At 37.3% G+C, this 19,099-nt stretch overlaps 1 protein-coding gene across 1 annotated transcript in view; it reads right to left on the reverse strand.

Annotated features, from left to right (window-relative positions):
* The window catches only part of cerkl (ceramide kinase-like), a 57,149-nt gene that overhangs the window by 35,619 nt on the left and 2,431 nt on the right, over nt 1–19,099 (reverse strand). The window contains exon 2 of the mRNA XM_059500526.1: nt 9,040–9,273. Within this exon, the coding sequence (XP_059356509.1) occupies nt 9,040–9,273 (234 nt within the window). The remainder of the gene's footprint in view (nt 1–9,039; nt 9,274–19,099) is intronic.

Genomic DNA, 19,099 nt, shown 5'->3' on the forward strand with positions numbered 1-19,099 from the left:
GATAGATAGAAACTCAATGGAAAGAAGGATGGATGGATGGATGGATAGAAGCTCAATGGACGGATAGATAGATAGATAGATAGATAGATAGATAGATAGATAGATAGAGTGAGTGAAGTGACATTCAGCCAAGTATGGTGACCCATACTCAAAAATCCACTTGAGGGTGGATAGAGCACTGTACATGCACTCCCCCCACCTACAATTCCTGCCGGCCTGAGACTCGAACTCACAACCTTTCAATTGCGAGTCCAACTCTCTAACCATTAGGCCATGACTTCCCCATAGATAGATAGATAGATAGATAGATAGATAGATAGATAGATAGATAGATAGATAGATAGATAGATAGATAGATAGATAGATAGATAGATAGATAGATAGATAGATAGATAGATAGATAGATAGATAGATAGATAGATAGATAGATAGATAGATAGATCAAAAAAATTATTTTGAAAAATTTTGAGATTTTGAAAAAATAAGTACATTTTTATACGATTCCAGTAATGTATATTAATTTGGCCAAGACCACTTAAAAAGGCACATAGAGGACAAGAAAGTCACAACATACATAACACAGCCATCAAACTGCACTTAAGTAACCCATAAACCGTTCCACTCCCTGAGCCCACAACTCCCAAACGGGTTTTCTGGGGTGCACAGAATATTTGATAATCCTCAAGAACAGATGTCTTATTTTTGCCCTGAAATCCCTGGCTGGCTGGCTGACTGGTGAGGGGAGTGAGCCCTCCAACAGATAAGCCCAGATTGGGGCCTTGCAGTGCGAAAGGTCATGATCGGAGAGGAGCTGGATCCGGCAGGCCCGAGGGGAGGTAAGAGATCTGGGGGCCATACAGGAGATGGAATGGGTGAGAGAAAAAGAGTGTCACTGTCCTGTCCCGCTTTCCTACAGGCCGTGAGATCTCCATACGGGGGACGAGTGCTTCAACATTTCCTTAGATCCTCTGCCAAGAACGGAGCATCTGGCATGGTGTCAGGGACTGGCATTAGCGCGCATTAGCAGTGGGGGAGACCCAGCCCTCTCCAGATTTGTCCCCTCCAGCAGGGCATCACCAGGCAGGAGCTGCTCCAACCGCTAGACGAGGTGGGGAACTGCGGTGGAGGTTTGGGCTTCAAATCAATACACTTGCTTTCATTGGAACAATTAATTCAAACAGGCGCCATATAATGAGACGAACAGAGCTGCTTGGAGAAGAAAATTAAGCGTATAATGCATTCTATTAATTATTCCATGTTAAAACATGGGACACACATGCATATTGTTCAATTAGAGCCATTGTAGTTCTCGGTGTGGACAAAAACACCTTTCCTAATATTAGGAAAGAGAGGGGAAAAATAACCCCATGTGTAAGGTGCCTCCATTGTGTCTGCGTACATGTCTATCTGGGGGCGGGTGTGACAGACAGAGAAATGGGGAAGATCCATAGGGAATATGCAGAAAAAATCCACAAGCAGCAATCAGTGAAAGTAATACTGCAGTCATACCTACAGCAGAGCCCACAGGAGCATCTGTCCACCCTGAGACGTCCCGAAAAAGCCCCAGATACCTCTCACAGTGGGTTGGGAATCTTTAGGCACCTCAAGATTTGATTGAATTTGGACACTCTCAGGAAAACCCTAAAAGGGACATCTTTGTTCCTTATTTACCCCTAAAGGGCTCATATTAGTACCTTTAGGATACACATTACAACTCTAAGGTACAACTATACACCTTTTAAAGGTAGATAAGACACAAAGTTCTCTCTTTAAGGCTCCTGCCCAAGTGATAAGTTGTTGTAACTCTAAAGGTACAAAGGCTATAAACAAATCTTACAATTTATGAGCAAACTTCAACTGCAAAAAGGGAAATAACTGTCAAAATATAGTGTATATAAATTAGATTTTCATTTTAATTAGACTTGTTTTTCAGGTAAAATCTTTCTAAGTTGAATTTTCCTTGAGAAGAAATGCTGTAAAAGACATTAATACTTGTTTTCAAAGATTGTTCCTTTTATAAGTATATTTTGTCTTACTACACTGGCAGAGTTTTTTATTGTTTTATTTATAAACAAGCTAAAACCAAATAGAAAAACAAATCGCCAGTAAGATAACATATAAGTATTTTTAAGATATTACCACAAATCGTGAAATACTGTACATTGTCCAGATACGTTTATGTTCTTTGAAGGATTTTTGATCACACTTTATTTTAAAGTTCAGTTATCTCTATTAACAAACCATTAATTATGACTTTTGCCTCAATAAACTACTAATTTGTTAATAATAGGCATGCTAATATGTAACTAGTTAATAGTGAGAATTGGTCCCTATACTAAAGCAGATTACCAGATTTTTAAATATTGTTAGTGTAAAATAGGACGTAAATACTCACTAAAGATAAGATTTTTTGCAGACTTTTTCATTAGCATCTTATTTTCTGTAGTCATGCATGCATGACCATGTTCAACTTTCAAGTGAAGCCTATGCAAATGCACTGATGTGCTACATTAAACATAATTTTTAAAGGTCAAGTCTGTTATTTTTTACTCCACTAGTAGTGCCAATAGGAACTGCAGTCTCTTTTTAGTGGCATGATTAGGATGCACATAACATTCATTTTGAGTGAGAAGACTTGTCTGAATAATGGAAGACAGGGAAGTGTAAGAAAATTTTCATTTTAAGTAAATTTAGGTTTATTTATTTATTTATTTATTTTCTGTTTGGCAGTGCTGGTGGTGCAGATATTATACACTTCAGTTTTATTATTCAATTTGAAATTGTGATTCTTGAATTTGTGTCACAAGAAATAGAAAGTATTTACTCTTCCACAGAAGAGTAAATATGTAAATTATTCCAGAATTATCTTTCCATTAACTCTGTAACTGTGGACTTGAACTAAACCTTTAACTCTTTATTAACCTTTTTTGGCTTTAATGTAAAAAAGGATCAAAGCAAGACAGAGTTTGGGTTGGTCAGAAAGCATCCCAGCTGAAGTAAGAGTGCTCCAGTCAATAAGATACACAGACTGATCCGTTTCCAAAGAGCCAAGGGGAAAGAGTCACCATGGATACGCAGGTTGACTTAATGGAAAACCTGTTAATGTGTAACATTATCCACACGGCTATCGAGCTATTGTACATCAGCTCACGTAAAGGCAGCGCAAGGCCCTGCTTCCTTCAAATGCCGAACGTGTTTTTAAAATCGCGTTCCGAGGGAGATTTCGCTTCCCCTATTATCTTGTTAAACAACTCAAAGCAATTTCATGCACGGCGCACAATAGCCACTGTTGTGCTTTATGCCAAATGCACATATGAATTCAGATGGGTGACAAAAGCCTTTGGAGGAATGAGATGGACCCGGTGCTTGACCCTTGAGTTCTCTCCTCTCTCTGTTTGTCTTTTTCCTCCCTTTAGGGCTACAACAATAAAGTCCAGCTTGACGCAGGAGTGTAACCATGCGCTTTGACAAGAGCACCAAGAGCACATTATGTGTCCGGAGCAGAGCGCGGAGGGCTTCCCGGGCTCTGATTGGACCTGCCTAGACTAATCCTTCAAAAGAGGGTTTAAGGACACAAGGAGTCTATTCCAGTTCAACTCGATGACTACGTCGGACCCGAGTAGACTGTAGTACAGGTGCTACTATTGTTGCCGGCCGTCTCCCCACACGTTTGGTCTGCGGCCTGGCCCGAGCACTCGCTCTCTGACTGCAGGGTTTAATCTGTCAGCTGGGCGGCCGCACCTCATGTGTCAGCACACATCACATGGCTTGTCAGAAAAACACGGCGATGCTGCAGACGGCATTCACAGCTCACCTTGAATAAAATCACACTGGGGATTGAGGGTCTGGGTGGTGGGTGGTGGGGGGTTTGGACCGTTCACCTTTTGTGCGGAGTGTCAGCTGGGACACACCCTCCATTGTGCCGCCTCCCTGGGAAACATCACTGTAACAGGTGAGCACCCCTGTAATCCAGTGAACCCGCCCCCCCCCCCCCCCCTCCCCGGCAGAAATAGTAAGAGTATAATGAAAGGATGTTTTCCTGATTTCAGCTACAGAATTAAAACAAAAGTAAACATGCATTTTGCTGAACAAGCAATAAAAAAAACTTACTTCACACATAAAGCTGAAATGAGCATCAGGTGTTTCTTTTTAGAAGTGTATGAATTTGTTTAACTAAACCCCAGAGCTATAACGTTTTTTTTTAGTAAGTCTGATTGTTTAAATGAGCAATATCTGATCATTATTTATTGTAAATTAAATGTTTCAATAATTTTGGGTCATGATAATTCATGTACATTATATCTCTTCTATACAGTATGTGACCCTGGACCACAAAACCAGTCAAATGGGTAAATTTTCTAAAACTTTAACTTTATAAATCTATATAAACCCCCCCCCCCCCCCTCCCCCTTCGGGCCTAATGATTCGGCAGCACTCGCTTAAAAGCCAATAAAATAACAGAGATAATCCAGCTATGGAAAACATGTGTCGATGTGCGTGTGAGCGCATGTGCATGGGATGCAGAGAGTGGGGTGGACGTTTCCACGAGGACCAAACAAACTGCCACGCTTTATTAACAACTGTATGTGTTTGTGAAGGTATAAATTTAGCTGGTGATTGTGTAGCACATGACAACTGTGCTGCTGCTTATCAGAACCTGGAGAAGGAAAGAAATGGGCCCTAATCAATGTTTCTTTATTACATACAGTATATGTGATCCTGGACCATAAAATCAGTCATAAGTAGCACTTTTTCTTTTAAGCCAAAAATCATTATGATATTCATGTTCCATGAAGATATTTTGTACATTTCCTACCGTAAATATATCAAAACTTAATTTTTATTTATATTTAGATTTTTTTGCATCCTCAGATTCCAGATTTTTTTTAAAGTTGTATGTCGGCCAAATATTTTCCTATCCTAACAAACCATACATCAATGGAAAGCTTATTTATTCAGATTTCAGATGATGTATAAATCTATATAAAGTATATATAGATTTATAAAGTTAAAGTTTTAGAAAATTTACCCATTTGACTGGTTTTGTGGTCCAGGGTCACATACTGTATAGAAGAGATATAATGTACATGAATTATCATGACCCAAAATTATTGAAACATTTAATTTACAATAAATAATGATCAGATATTGCTCATTTAAACAATCAGACTTACTAAAAAAAAACGTTATAGCTCTGGGGTTTAGTTAAACAAATTCATACACTTCTAAAAAGAAACACCTGATGCTCATTTCAGCTTTATGTGTGAAGTAAGTTTTTTTTATTGCTTGTTCAGCAAAATGCATGTTTACTTTTGTTTTAATTCTGTAGCTGAAATCAGGAAAACATCCTTTCATTATACTCTTACTATTTCTGCCGTTTGCTATTACTAATATGCTATTCTTGCAGTACTCAAACTTGCGTCATCATCATATATTTTTAGCAACATATCTGTTAAACGACCTTCCTCAGGTTGCAAATGAATGCAAGTTTTTTATTTATTTATTTTTATGTATTTTTAATTGCTTTTGTAATTCTGTTTTGTCACTGAAATTACCTCATCTGTAAATTAATTATTCCGTAAAAACTTGTTTATAATTTGGTCTGCAGAATAGTGTCATATCCCTATAGATATAGATAGAAAGTGTTTTCAGGCAGATTTTTTCACTTGTTATAAATAAGGATGTAACGATTAACCGTGAGCCAGTTGAAAATCAATTAAAATATGTGAAGAAGCAGTGGTTGCCTTGCCTGCTAATTCTAAATGGAAAGAGGACAGATAAAGACTTATTTTGTTTATATGAAGAGTTTTCTTTTATTAGCATTTCTTATTTATTTGATTTGGGGCTTGTTTTAAAATTAGTTATTTACATTTACATTACATTTAAATTTTGTGAAAAATTAAAAGTGTAAAAGTGTTCCTGTGGCTCAAGTGGTAGAGCATTGTTTTAGCAGCAAAAGGTTGTGGGTTCGATTCCCAGGGAACACATGTTAGGTAAAAAATGTTAGCCTGAATGCACTGTAAGTCGCTTTGGATAAAAGCATCTGCTAAATGCATACATTTAATTACATTTTAATTTTAATTTCATTTTGTCATTTAGCCAAGCCTTTTATACAAAGTGACTTACAAATGAGGACAATAGAAGCAATCAAAAATATGCAAGTGCTATATTAGTATATTATTATAGTGTTATATTTCAGTGTTATGTCATTTTGTCCAAGCAAAAATAAAAGGACACATTTAATTTATAATTTGCCTAAAATCTCATTTTGTTAAAAAGAAATAGTGAATTGAATCGAATCGTTAAATTAAAATCATGAATCGAATTGTGAGTTGAGTGAATCGTTACATCCCTTGTTAGAAAACAAGTCTTAATACCTGATGTAGAAGTAAAAAAGTACATTTATGTTACTTTAAGACTTAAGTTTTAAATATTTTCACAACAAATTAATCTAATTAAGAAGTAATATTTAGTTGTGAAAAGTGTGGTTATTTTACTAGGTGGACACAATACCTATGAGAGAAAAATGACCAAGTTAACCAGCATTACAAGTCATGAATATGAAAGACTGGATGTAACTTTACAAAGACAAGATCCAGAAGTGATTTCAATTTTATGCCAACAGACATACAGTGTAAATCTACATGCTATATACTTTTTACAACTGTATTTGAATGGTTTTTAAATGTTTCAACAATTCAATTGTAAAACACCACAATGAATCTCATCTTTGCTTATTAATTGTTCTCCTCACAGCACTAAATAAGCATGTCCTCTCTCCTCTGGGCTCCCTCAAGGCATATTCTTTAATTATGCTAATTAATTCATATTTTACCCACAGTACATGCAGCCCTCACTCACAATTACCAGCAAAAAAGCCAGCATTTCAATTTTTAAAGGGCTACAGCTCAGAAACACTTTCGTGCAAAGAAGTTACATGGCCATAGTCTTAAGAAGGATTCATCAAGCTGGGGGAAGGGTTTGATAGTATAAAGTTGTGAGGCCTGGACAATGCCCTCCTTAATTCCCAGTGAGTAATGCACCTCCTGAGCACTGCTGCTGTTACATCACCTCTTACTCAGTGCTGTAACTGAAATTTCAAGGATTAGCTGGCATTAATACAGCATTATGCTTAGGCCCTCATTGGACAAAAACAGTTTCCAGAGATTTCCCCCACACCATTATCTAGTCCCAAACTCACATCTCATATCCAATCTGGTTTGAAATATAGCCTACTACTTGTATGGTGTCCGATATTTATGTGGGGCGGACAGTGGGCAAAAGAAGGATTTCTGAAATTGAACTTTCAGTCTAATTGTGACGCTAGATTAAATTATTGAAAATTTGCAGGGCTGCATTGTCTGCAGACCGGGATTAACAGAGATTAAACATGCTCATTTTCACAAAGGCATCATCTGAATGCTCAACGCTTGTTTAGCTGACGAAGGAAGTTTATACTAAATCATTTTGTTGGTCCTCGGGAGAGTCTCAGACGGGCTTTTACTGAATCCCCCACTATGAAATCTCCTCTTTGCATCCCTCCCCCAAGTTTTGGAGAACCAGAGAACGAAGAGTTCTGACGCATTTGGAAGGACACCTGTCTCCCGTGCAGCACAGCGAAGCACTAGGCAGGCCGCTGGCCCGTCTTGGCAGTGAATGCTATCGAGAGGAGCACAGATAATTACAAACTCCAGGGAGGCCGTAGGACCAACCTGTTCCTCTAGTCTGATCCAGCAGGTCCTTGCGGCCAACACCACCTCTTTCAAGACCCCCTCCCCCTTCAGGCACAACACACAATGATACGGTCATCACACAAAAGAGATGGTGCCCCTCGGCTTTCTCAACAAGAGTACCTTATAATGCAGTCCGTGGAGTTTATTCATGACTGTTTTGTGTAGTCAGGATGTTGCTGACACACCTTGAACATCATTTCACATCATATTTGTAGGTCTGATGCATACTTGAGAAATCATTTAATTGTGATACAAAGGCTCTGTTCCAAAACCTAATGAGCAAGTGAGTTTAATGCTAATAGGCAGCTCAATGAGTTATACATATAGCTAACTTGTTTTGAGTTTGGTGTTCACATTTTGCTAAACTGTACTCTAATAAGCATAAAAATACACAAAATGTCCAAAAGTTAGTCTAGTAAGATTTTTGTCAAATGTTTTTGACTAAATCTGTTATGCATTTATTTGATCACAGCAAGAACAGTATAATTGTGAAATATTAGTGCAACTGAAAATAATTGTTTTCTGTTTAAATATTTTCAAATGAATTTATTCCTGTGATGCAAAGCTGAATTTCAGCATCATTACTCCAGTCTTCCGTGTCACATGATCATTCAGAAATCATTCTTATATGCTGATTTGGTGCTCAAGAAACATTTCTTATCTATTATCTATGTTGAAAACAGTTGAGCTATGTAATTTTTTGTTAGAACGTAGAAGTGGAACTTCATTGTCACTTTTTATCAATTTAAAGCATTTAAAAAAATACCTCAAACTTTTAAGCTTTAGTGAACACAGCACACGAAAATATTGGGTATTTATATAATAATTATATATATATATATATATAAATATATATATATATATATATATATATATATAATTAAAGGTTGCTGTATTTCTCTGACTTTCTCCGTCGTTTGCAATATTTTTGTTTCTCTTCAGTGCATTATGAGATTGCCTTTACTGCAAATGAGACATGCTGCTACAGAATTCGGCATAAAAAGTATCTTAGAAAACAGCATAATTAACACTGTCTTGCATAAAGAGCACACTTAAAATGCTACACACACTAGGTTTATTTACAGAGTAATTGTCTCTGATTCATTACTGGGTTAGGCTATCTTTATTCAATAAATGTCAGCAAGCACAATAAAATTTAGCAAATGTTGACCAGGTTAATGTTTGCATGTCATAAAATTCACTGAAGTTCCTAGATAAAGTAATTCTAAAATGCCTAGTGTTTGATTTGTGACCTTATTTTTTCAGCGTCTGGTGGATGTTGAGCAGCTTTGGTGTGTGAACGTACCGCTAAGGATCTCTTTGAGGCTCTTGAACCAAATCTCACAGTGGTCCGCACTGAGGTTGTTGAAGTGGATGGCATGTTCTTTGAGTTTGAGTCCTTTCTTCTTGCACTGGAAGAGTGTGATGCCCAGCAGAGTTCCACCCGTCTGCTGCCCTGCAGAACGTCGCTTCTTTACCTTCACAGCAAACACGTCCTTAAGCTCCACATAGTCTTCCTGGTTCTTCACATCACGGTCAGCTAAAGCAAACACACAAGAGATATTTCAAAAAGATATTTCATATTACACATTTCTTCTCTCCTGAGTTGGGTTTTAACGTTATGTGTTTAAATGGCAAAACTTGGTGCTTGGGATAAAGTTTTTTCTCAAAACAATAAGCAGATATAATTATGTAAAATATGACCAGCTAATTTAAGTTTGGCTCTCTTTATGTTGACTTTTTTTTTCTTTTCTTTTTTTTGATAACAGGGAAGCAGCACTTGACAATTAAATGGGTTTAACGGCATACTTCACCAAAAAAAAAAAAAAAAAAAAAAATGTAAACATAATTACTATTTCAAAGAACTGTTCCATATTTTAATATATTTTAAAATGTATTTATTCTTGCAATGGCTATCGTCAGCCTTAAGGGTTTTTATTATTATTATTACCAACATTGAAAACATTCGTGCTGCTTAATATTTTTTGTAGAAACTTTTTTTTTTCAGAATTCCCTGATGAATAGAAAGTACACAATAGAAAAGTTCACAACATTTATTTGAAATAGAATTTTTAACGATGTAAACGTCTTTGCTGTCACTTTTTGTTCAGTTAAATCAAAGTATTCACTACTGACTCCAAACCTTCAAAGATCAGTGGGGTCTCAATATCAGACCCCTCTGACTTGCATTGTATAGACAAAATATGTACCAAAAACAAGCAACACAATAAAGTTTTAATGGGTAAGAATTCAGACATTCAACAGCGCCACACTTGATAGCGTCACATTGGGCTACGAGCTTCCTATTCTCCCCTGATGTAAACCGTTACCCACAGACAAACTCCAATTAAACCACACTGAAATCTGTCGCCGAGCCTCAAGATGGACCAAGTTCTGTAGCTGCCTCTCTAAATGACAATCTCTCTCCTCATGTGAAAGCCTTTCTTCATTAGGAGCACCCCAAGCTGCACCTCCGCGTTTCAGAACATTAACTACCCTCTCACATTACTGCGCAGGACACCCGCCGCCATCTGTTCCTACTCAGGCTTCTGCTTGAACCTCTCTATACCTCCACCACTCTATTTATTTAACTCCGAAGCTGCGTTTCATTGTGGTCAATCTACAAAAACCCTGAGTCAATTGAATTAGTGGGAACTGGAGATAATATCTCCCGGCAGAGCTTTCCGAGAGCCGAGGCAAATGACAAAGTGGCCCATGTTAACGGCCGTGTACAGGAAGCTTCCTGCAATGGGGCAAGGGAGGGTCTTGAAGGGTAGGTGGAGACCAGGACAAGGCTGAAAAGGGGGGTTTCTCCTTGCTACATTACAGTAAGCCTGCGCCTTGTCCGAATCAATCTTGGCACATCTGCCTAATGCCGACCGTAAACAGGATTAGAGAACGACTTATCTGCTTGATGCTAATTGTGTTGCAGTTTTTGCACATGTCCACCCTTTTAATAGAGAGACTCCAAATGCTGCTGTGCAACTGCCCTTTTCAGGCCGAGCTTATCAGCATGTGCACTGGTCAGTTTGGTCTGGTTGGTCTGAGTTTTTTTTAAAGTCTTTGGCAATAGGACCTAATTAGTCCCTCCAATTAAGAGCAGGAAAATTGAGTTTAAATGAGCAGCCTGCTAAGTAGAAGCAATGAGATGTAGATTGAGATAATACACCTAGTAAAGCATGAGTCTGACTGGTGTTTCCTGCTGATCTGCTCAAAAAACAGGCCACACAGTTGGAACTTTACTTTTTGCTAATACTGTGCTCCCTCTATTTTTGGGAGCCCATAAATTTGTGCTTACACAAACTTTTTATATATATATATATATATATCTATTGTATTTTAACCACTTTACAGCTGCACACTTGCTAATCTATTTTTAAGGAAATAATGATGCAACTTTAACAACTACATTAAAATTGGCAGCAAAATTAATCTCTTGACGTGGCTTTGCTGATGCAATTAGAAAGCTAACACAAGTATGAGAAAGCTGACGTAAACTGGAATTATGCTAGAAAGAAAGAAAAACCAAGATAAAGAACTTCTTGCTGATGAATGATTGTTCCAGTTTCCTTGTGCAATGAAAACTGGAAGTGTCATGGCTTTGCACAATAAAAGTCACTGAATGATTTTTTTTTATTTATTTGGTCATATTCCAATTATGTATAAAGGTGGTTACTCTATTATCATGATCCAAATAAGAATCCTAAAAAAGACAACAGGCAAATGCCTATATAAGAAATGCTGTGTCAGATAAACCCCTTATTCCAAATATCAATATTGGGGAAGTCGTGACCTAGTGGTTAGAGAGTTTGACTCCTAACCCTAGGGTTGTAGGTTTGAATCTCGGGCCGGCAATACCACAACTTAGGTGCCCTTGAGCAAGGCATCGATCCCCCAACTGCCCCCCGGGCAAAGCAGCATAAATGGCTGCCCACTGCTCTGGGTGTGTGTTCACAGTGTGTGTTCACTGCTCTGTGTATGTGTACTTTGGATGGGTTAAATGCAGAGCACGAATTCTGAGTATGGGTCACCATACTTGGCTGAATGTCATGTCAATTTTACTGGAATAATTAAGTAATAATGGGAGCTTTTCATGATATAGGCAATAGTGTCTAAAAAGTTGTAACCAAACACAATGATATCAAACCTGCCTTATATTTAATATATAGGGCCTATAGGGATATAGTTTAACTTTACTATCTTCTCAAACTGAGGACAACTGAGGGACTCATATGCAACTATTACAGAAGGTTCAAACACTCACTGATGCTCCAGAAGGAAAAACATTATGTTAAGAGCCTGGGGTGAAATCTTTTGAACATTATTCTTATTTTGCCTAAATGTTATATTTCTTCATTTATTACTACCATTCAGAGGCTACGGAAGATAGTTTACATGTTTCCCTGATGGCAAAATAAGTTAAATTTACCCTGATCTTCAAATTCAAAAGGTTTTCATCCCTGGCTCTTAATGCATGGTTTTTCCTTCTGAAGCATTAGTAAACATTTGAACCTTCTGTAATAGTTACATATAAGTTCCTCAGTTACAATATATAGATACATATAAGTTCCTCAGTTATCCTCAGTGTGAAAAGATGGATCTCAAAATCATACAGTCATTGTTGGAAAGGGTTCAAATACACAAAAATGCTGGAAACCAAAGAATTTATGAGACCTGAAGGATTTTTCTAAAGAACAGCAGGCAGTTTAACTGTTCAGGACAAACAAGGGACTTATGAACAACTACTGTATCACTAAACAAACACAAAAACAAAAAACACAGCTGTGGATCATTTAGGCAAATATATGTGGACTATATGTAAACATATTTTCTGTGAAATATCTTATCCAGGTTAGTACTAAATGAACAATAACATGCATTTTGTTTGATCCCAACATCTGCACATTTTGCAGATTCGGAACAGGGGATGAAAACTTTTGACCTCGACTGTAATTGATGAATGAAACTTAATTTTGGGATAAACTGTCCCTTTGTATGCCACAGGTAATCATGTGATCATGTGGTTGGTGATTGCCAGTGGCATATGCACACACTCACAAGTTCATACAGTACATAATCTGAAAGATTCTATATTGCAGTAATTAAAAAGGCAAAATACACCTTTAAGATGCATTGACAGAATATGTAGATTTCTTGTAAAAGCCGTCACGCCTCTTTTGTGTGATCTAAAAGGGATTTGAGAGTAATCCATACAGAAACCCAGTCGGGGATGGAGAAGGGGGTTGAAGAAGATTTTGCTGCAGGGCACACAAGTTCACAAATAAGAAGGTCCATATGTTCAGGGTCATTGGTCTAAAGGGGCTGTAACGGGCCAAATCAATATGACACGTCTGGTAACACACGAGGTCATATAACACAGAGCCCTCCTGAAGACTGACTATGGATCTGTCATCTCCAGAGATCTCATCTCTCTCATTGACAATTACATGCGTGTCTGTGTGTAGACACCACTCACAGCCAGCGATGACACACGCATGCTCTCATCACACTCACCGGCTGCTGATTCATGTTCTCTGGATTATTATGAAATCAGGCTGGATGAAATGAATCTCAGTAGAGTGGGACGAGTAATTACACTCGCTCATTTTTTTCTGAATATGTTGATTGAATTGTGCCTCATACATCTTTAAGATTTATTATCAATAATCCAATTTATTATCAATAATCCAAATCCAAGTATCTATGTCTTCAACAAGCCACATGATTAAAGATTATCCATGTCCAATACACCTTACTTTGTTTAAGTGATCTAAACAAATCCCTAACGCATGATAAATATTATTAGTGATGCCTGTCTTAGCAAAAATTTACCTAAATCCTAAAATTGCATGCACAAGTGCACTGTGCAGCATGCATGCAAAAATTTTAATTTTTGAAAAATTTTAAAATGATATTTTTAAGAATTAAGAATTGGTTGTCATAAAAGCTTTGCATGCTAGGAAACTGTTAATTAGTTTGGAAATACCAATTCTGTTGAACCTTGCCAGGCGGATATCCAGAGAGCAGAAAACAAAGCAAGGAACAACGTGTCTGTGGCCCCCAGCATGGCAAGTGTCATATTCTGGCGCACATGAGGCTGATTTCAAATGACAAGATGGGAACAGCCCTTCATTTGAGGCACAGTAAGACACGGGGAGATTAAATAAAACTGTGCACTCTTCTAGAAAACTTTATTGCTTCCAGATGGATACAAGCTTCCTCTCAGCAGCACTCCAGCAAAGGCGAGACACAGGGGGCCCGACGTCATGTCATTATGCAACTAATGTATGGACAAAAATAATAAATTCTACACCGGCAGTGATCTGAGCTGTTAGATTTTATTACAGTGAGATTTCAGTATACATGTGGTCTGATGTATATGCATTGATTTTAAGAGCAGTGCTTGAAGAATCTTTTTTATTATTGTTCTTACTTAACATCAGTTACATGAAAAAGCTAAGGTATTATGTTACTCATCTTATACAGTTTGTGAGCCAGACATAAATGATATCTGTGGCTAGCTGAGAAGTGTTTTGTTACTTTTTAAGTGATTAGACTAACAATTTTTGCCTGTTAGACAATAAAATAGTCAAAAAATTTCACTTTTAACATATGGACCCAAGCCATATCTAGAGACTTTTGCTAGTGGGCAAGAAGATTATGACACAAATAATCATATTTTTGGACTTGTTTTTCAGTAAAAATCATTCAAACAAAATAAGCAACACTGCATAAAATATTAAGACTTTGTTGTCTTTTCCTACTTGTCCATAAAATATTCCACTTGTTTTTTCCTCTTGTTTTTAACTTAAAAACAAGTTGTTTTCAGATGGTAAAATAAATAAAACATCTGCCAGTGCAGTAAGATAAAAATACACTTGTATTAAAGATACAACAAAACAAGTCTTAATATCTAATGAATCTTGCATTTCAAGTAAATTAAAATCATGTTTCATATATTTTTTGATATTTTAACCAGGAAAATGTAACTTTAAGCATGATTTTGCAGTGTAAAGACTTAAAAGTTGGCTATTCAACTTGGACTAGCAAGTAACCTCATAGAAAACTCTAGTAACTGCATAGCAAAGCCCTGGTAACCACCTACAACATCCTAGCATCATGCTAGTGAAATCTGCACTCTTTCCTTAAGAAATTATAAAAATCTATAGTTACTTCTCCATATAGAAAATATCCCTGAATGTCTTTTAAATCTGTTCACCTGCATTCACAGGGTGCAGTTTGGCAGAGGGTCTCTTTGTCTCATCTTCTCCCTACTCTTCGTTGATGCGTGCAGCGCTCTCACAGATGAAACTAATACGGTGGTTTGAAAAGAGTCCAACTGCGGAAAGCCTGTGCCAGGTCAGCAAGCCACTCTTTGCCCCCATGTTGTGTAGGGCCATGTGGTTCCCAGCATGGTGTCCGAGAGCATATTTTCCACCTGTGCCTGTGGAAGCCTGTGTGCCCAGACCCACACACCAAAACCCAATATTTACATTTTTATATTGCCGTTTTCAAGCCCCCAGGATGCAAACAAAGGAGACAGCGTCTGCTTTTTCCCTGTGTGCAATTAGACTGTGACACTGTATATCCCTATTGTAATACAGAGGGGTCACACACTTGAACTTTGACTGTGTTCGGTACACAAGCCAGCTGAGTGGCATGCATGGGACAATCTGCCTGATAAAGTAGCATTTTAAAAGATTCTATAAAACGAAACACCGCTTTGCATTTGCAGTGCAGCTTATTACTGTATATTTTGGTTTTGGTCTGTGCATGCAGATTTCCATCATTGCATACAGCCCCTTGTGTTTTTAATTTAATTAAATATGTTTTAGCAATAAGTGTAATACTCTCACTTTACTGTTTAAATACATTTTACTGATTTATCCGTCAAGGTCAAAAGTGAATTAGAATCCAATTTGTGGTTCTGGACCGGTCTGGAGCTTTTGATGTTTTTGTTTTGATTTCTGTTTTGTTTTGTTGTTTAATATTGGTTGATTAATAAAAAGTTTTCTTTTGATGTTTTTTGTTTTGTTTTGTTTTTTTGTGGTTTTGTTTAGCCACATTTTGTTTTGTTTAGCCACATTTTGTTTTCATTTGTTTTGTTTTGTTATAGACACATTTTTGTTTTGTTTGTCTTGTCAGTAAGGTCATATGTTGTTTGGAATTTTTCAAAATATCTTCTTTTGTGTTTTGCAAACGAATGAAAGTCATACAAATTTAGAACGACTGCAGGCTTACAGCGAGATGCATTTTTTCATTCAATGCAAAACTGCTCTTATGCTTATTCTTATGCTGTAATGCACTTTTGGAAGCATGTACTGTACGTCTATCTCGTTGGGTCTGTAACCAGAGGCTCCTAACCTGAGTCTCAGGTGTTAGTAGAAGAGCTGAGCATGTCTCAGCATAATGACTCATTATTGATGCTAATGATGTTCTGCTCATTATTTTTAAACAGGCTCTAGAAATAAACAATTATCGTCACCTACTTTTCATTATGCTCCCGGCCAAAATAATTTACGGATATGAAAGAGGAAAAAATGTGATCTGTAAGACTGGATACCTTAATGTGTAACATAACTTCATTAATGTAGCTAAATTGCTAAATTTATATTACTTATCAGCATATCTGAAGTTGCAAAACATGTTTTTTGTTGGTTGATTGATGTTTACTGAAGAGTGTACCGTTATGGAAAACTGACATTGACTCTGCCCAGGATTTTTCCATGCGGAGGATGGAGAATGTGTCTGGACTAAAAAATGTCCCCCTTCTGTCCCTTGGTACTGTGAAATGGGATCAGATAACCTCAGCGGTGCAATTAGCCTCAGAAATCTGAGGCTGAGCCAGTCAGTCCAGTTCCAGAGAGCTACACTGGGGCAGATGCTCCATGCTGACCGCAATGGTCAACCAAAGTCCTCTGAGTTCTGGGAAAAACAGGTCATTTTAAAAGATCTAGTACCGCAGCGTGTGTATGGTAAACCATCTAGCATTTGCTTGCATGACATGCTCATTCAGCTCAGTGCTCATGTAAATTACTAGTGATCGATGAAATAAAAAGCTGAGAACTAAAGTCAATATGTTAGGATCTAATCTGAAACAAAATCATTTTAAATGCATATAGAAGAAGAATGGCATTGTGCATCTCTCATCTAATGTATTATTCCCTCTTAGAGATAAGTGAGCATGCATAAAGAATATACTCTATAAAAGTAATTAGATTCTCTCATTGTAGAAGGAAAATCCCTACAGTGGTCATATCTGATTGTGGATTTAAAAATAGCAGTTTAATCCAACCATGTTCTTTTTTATTATTATTATTATTGAACAGACGTTGCTCTTCATAGCTCAGAAGACCTAATTGAGTTCTTAGCTTGACTTTCGTCAGATGTTTCTCCTAAAATTGCATAGGACACAACAGTTGAGATGTTAAATAATGTCTGGTTTCATATTCATCTCAGATTTCACATGCCGCCTCGAATTTGAAACTTCTGAAACTCTGACACGTGAGATTATAAGGGTGTTTTGTCAGTACAAAATCTGAGAAACAATCTCATTGCTCTCAGGAGAATCAATTGAGATACTGAAGCAATCTCAAGTGTGATTTCTTTCCTATAGGTTAATCTGTTGGAATTAGCCATCATTTAATCAGTAGAATTCAGTGCAAACATTTTAGCGGTGGATTAAACTCACTGTTTATGCAACATGCATCATTTAATTAAACTGTTTCCTTTTGCATCCAGTTTTATGATTAAAAAAATAATTAAAAGCATACATTTGCAATCTCTGGCCCAGGAGCTTTGTCTGTATACATCTACACAGCCAGAGGTAAAATCAGCGCACACAAGGCGTGAACCCACCAGAGTGATCTAAATGAACTGCGTGGACTGGAGGCGTAAACTGCTCTGGCACCCAGATCAAATCACGGTGTTTGTACATTCAGCAGACAAACTGAAGTAAAGCCAAGGCCAATGCTAAGCAAATTCAGGGTTCAAAAAGTCAAACGCAGATCCCTTTGGCAAACAATCCCAGTCTCCCGCGCTTCTGTGGTTGTGGCTGAATATGAGGCCAATTCACCCGGCTCTACTTTCATTTCTGAAAGGTGAGCTAACTGGCCAGGTGTTGACTCTGGATCGGCTGATGCAATGAGAGAATTATTCAATGGTATTTTTAAAACATACAGTAGAAATAGTGCTAAAAAAAAGAAACTCTATATATTATTTACAGTTTGTCTTGTTGTCAGCTCCGTGGATAGTGGCGTCTTAAAGAGATAGTTCACCCAAAAATGAAACTTCTGTCATCATTTACTCATATCATTCCAAACCCACATGATTTTGTTCTGACAAAAGACAAAAAAGTGTCACAAATGTATTCAAGAACAAAAATATATGTATACACACACAAACACACTTTTGATAAAACATTTGGAATAATTATGCAAATACATTTTAGATCAGTCGTGGGATTTTTTTAGGCACCTATGAAAATAACATTGGATAATTTTTGAAAAGAAGTCATTCAAAATAACCTTTTCTTTGCCATTAAAGTGAAATCACTGAACTAAACATAGAAGCCTGATATAAATGCTCATTTAAAAGAAAAAATCTTAGAAAAATCTCAGATGGACTTTGCATCAAACTGTTTAAATGCTAAGAAGTAAATTTGATAACAGCTGTTTCTGTTTTGTAGGTCTAAAGCATGTGACATTGCAAATAAACGCATAACCAGAAATTAAGCAATGGGAGATGTAAACAGAGGTATCACATCATCACTGAAATCCAACACACAGTGTTGTCATAGAAACAAGCACTGAAATGCCACATTGCAATCATGTAATTTGATATTGTGTTTGTCTGCTGGTTAATATCCTTCGATCTCTCTCGTTTGTCTGTAGTGAGGGATCAGGGGCAATATTCTGATCTGTTATCCCTAAGCAGAAAAAAAGCACATGAGCGTCAAATAGAGAACCCCATCATATCGGGATCTCGCTGTCATTTTTTGGCATTTTCAAGAGAACATTTGGTAAAGGCCATAGGGGGTTATTAGATGAATGCTTTCTGTGTAATGAGAGCTCTGGCTTAATAACATTAGCTTGGATCACAGATGAAAAGTACTGTCTATAAAGCTTACGCTGACTGAAAGTCTCTCTTGCACTCGGCAGCACTCACGCTTTGAAGTGCCTGCACAATATAACAGCCAAAGACAGGAAGTACATGCCTCAGCTTCAAACTGCTGGGCGTGTTTCAAAATTGTTTCATTTTCCCCATTCGATTTTGTTCCTTGATCAATCAAACAACACTAATCAAGAATCCACTCTTTAAGAGCAATTTTGGAGGGCTTTTTAAATGAATCCCTAAAAGACGACAGC

The sequence above is a fragment of the Carassius carassius genome, chromosome 19 (genome assembly GCF_963082965.1).
Source record: "Carassius carassius chromosome 19, fCarCar2.1, whole genome shotgun sequence".
In the NCBI taxonomy this organism is placed as follows: domain Eukaryota; kingdom Metazoa; phylum Chordata; class Actinopteri; order Cypriniformes; family Cyprinidae; genus Carassius; species Carassius carassius.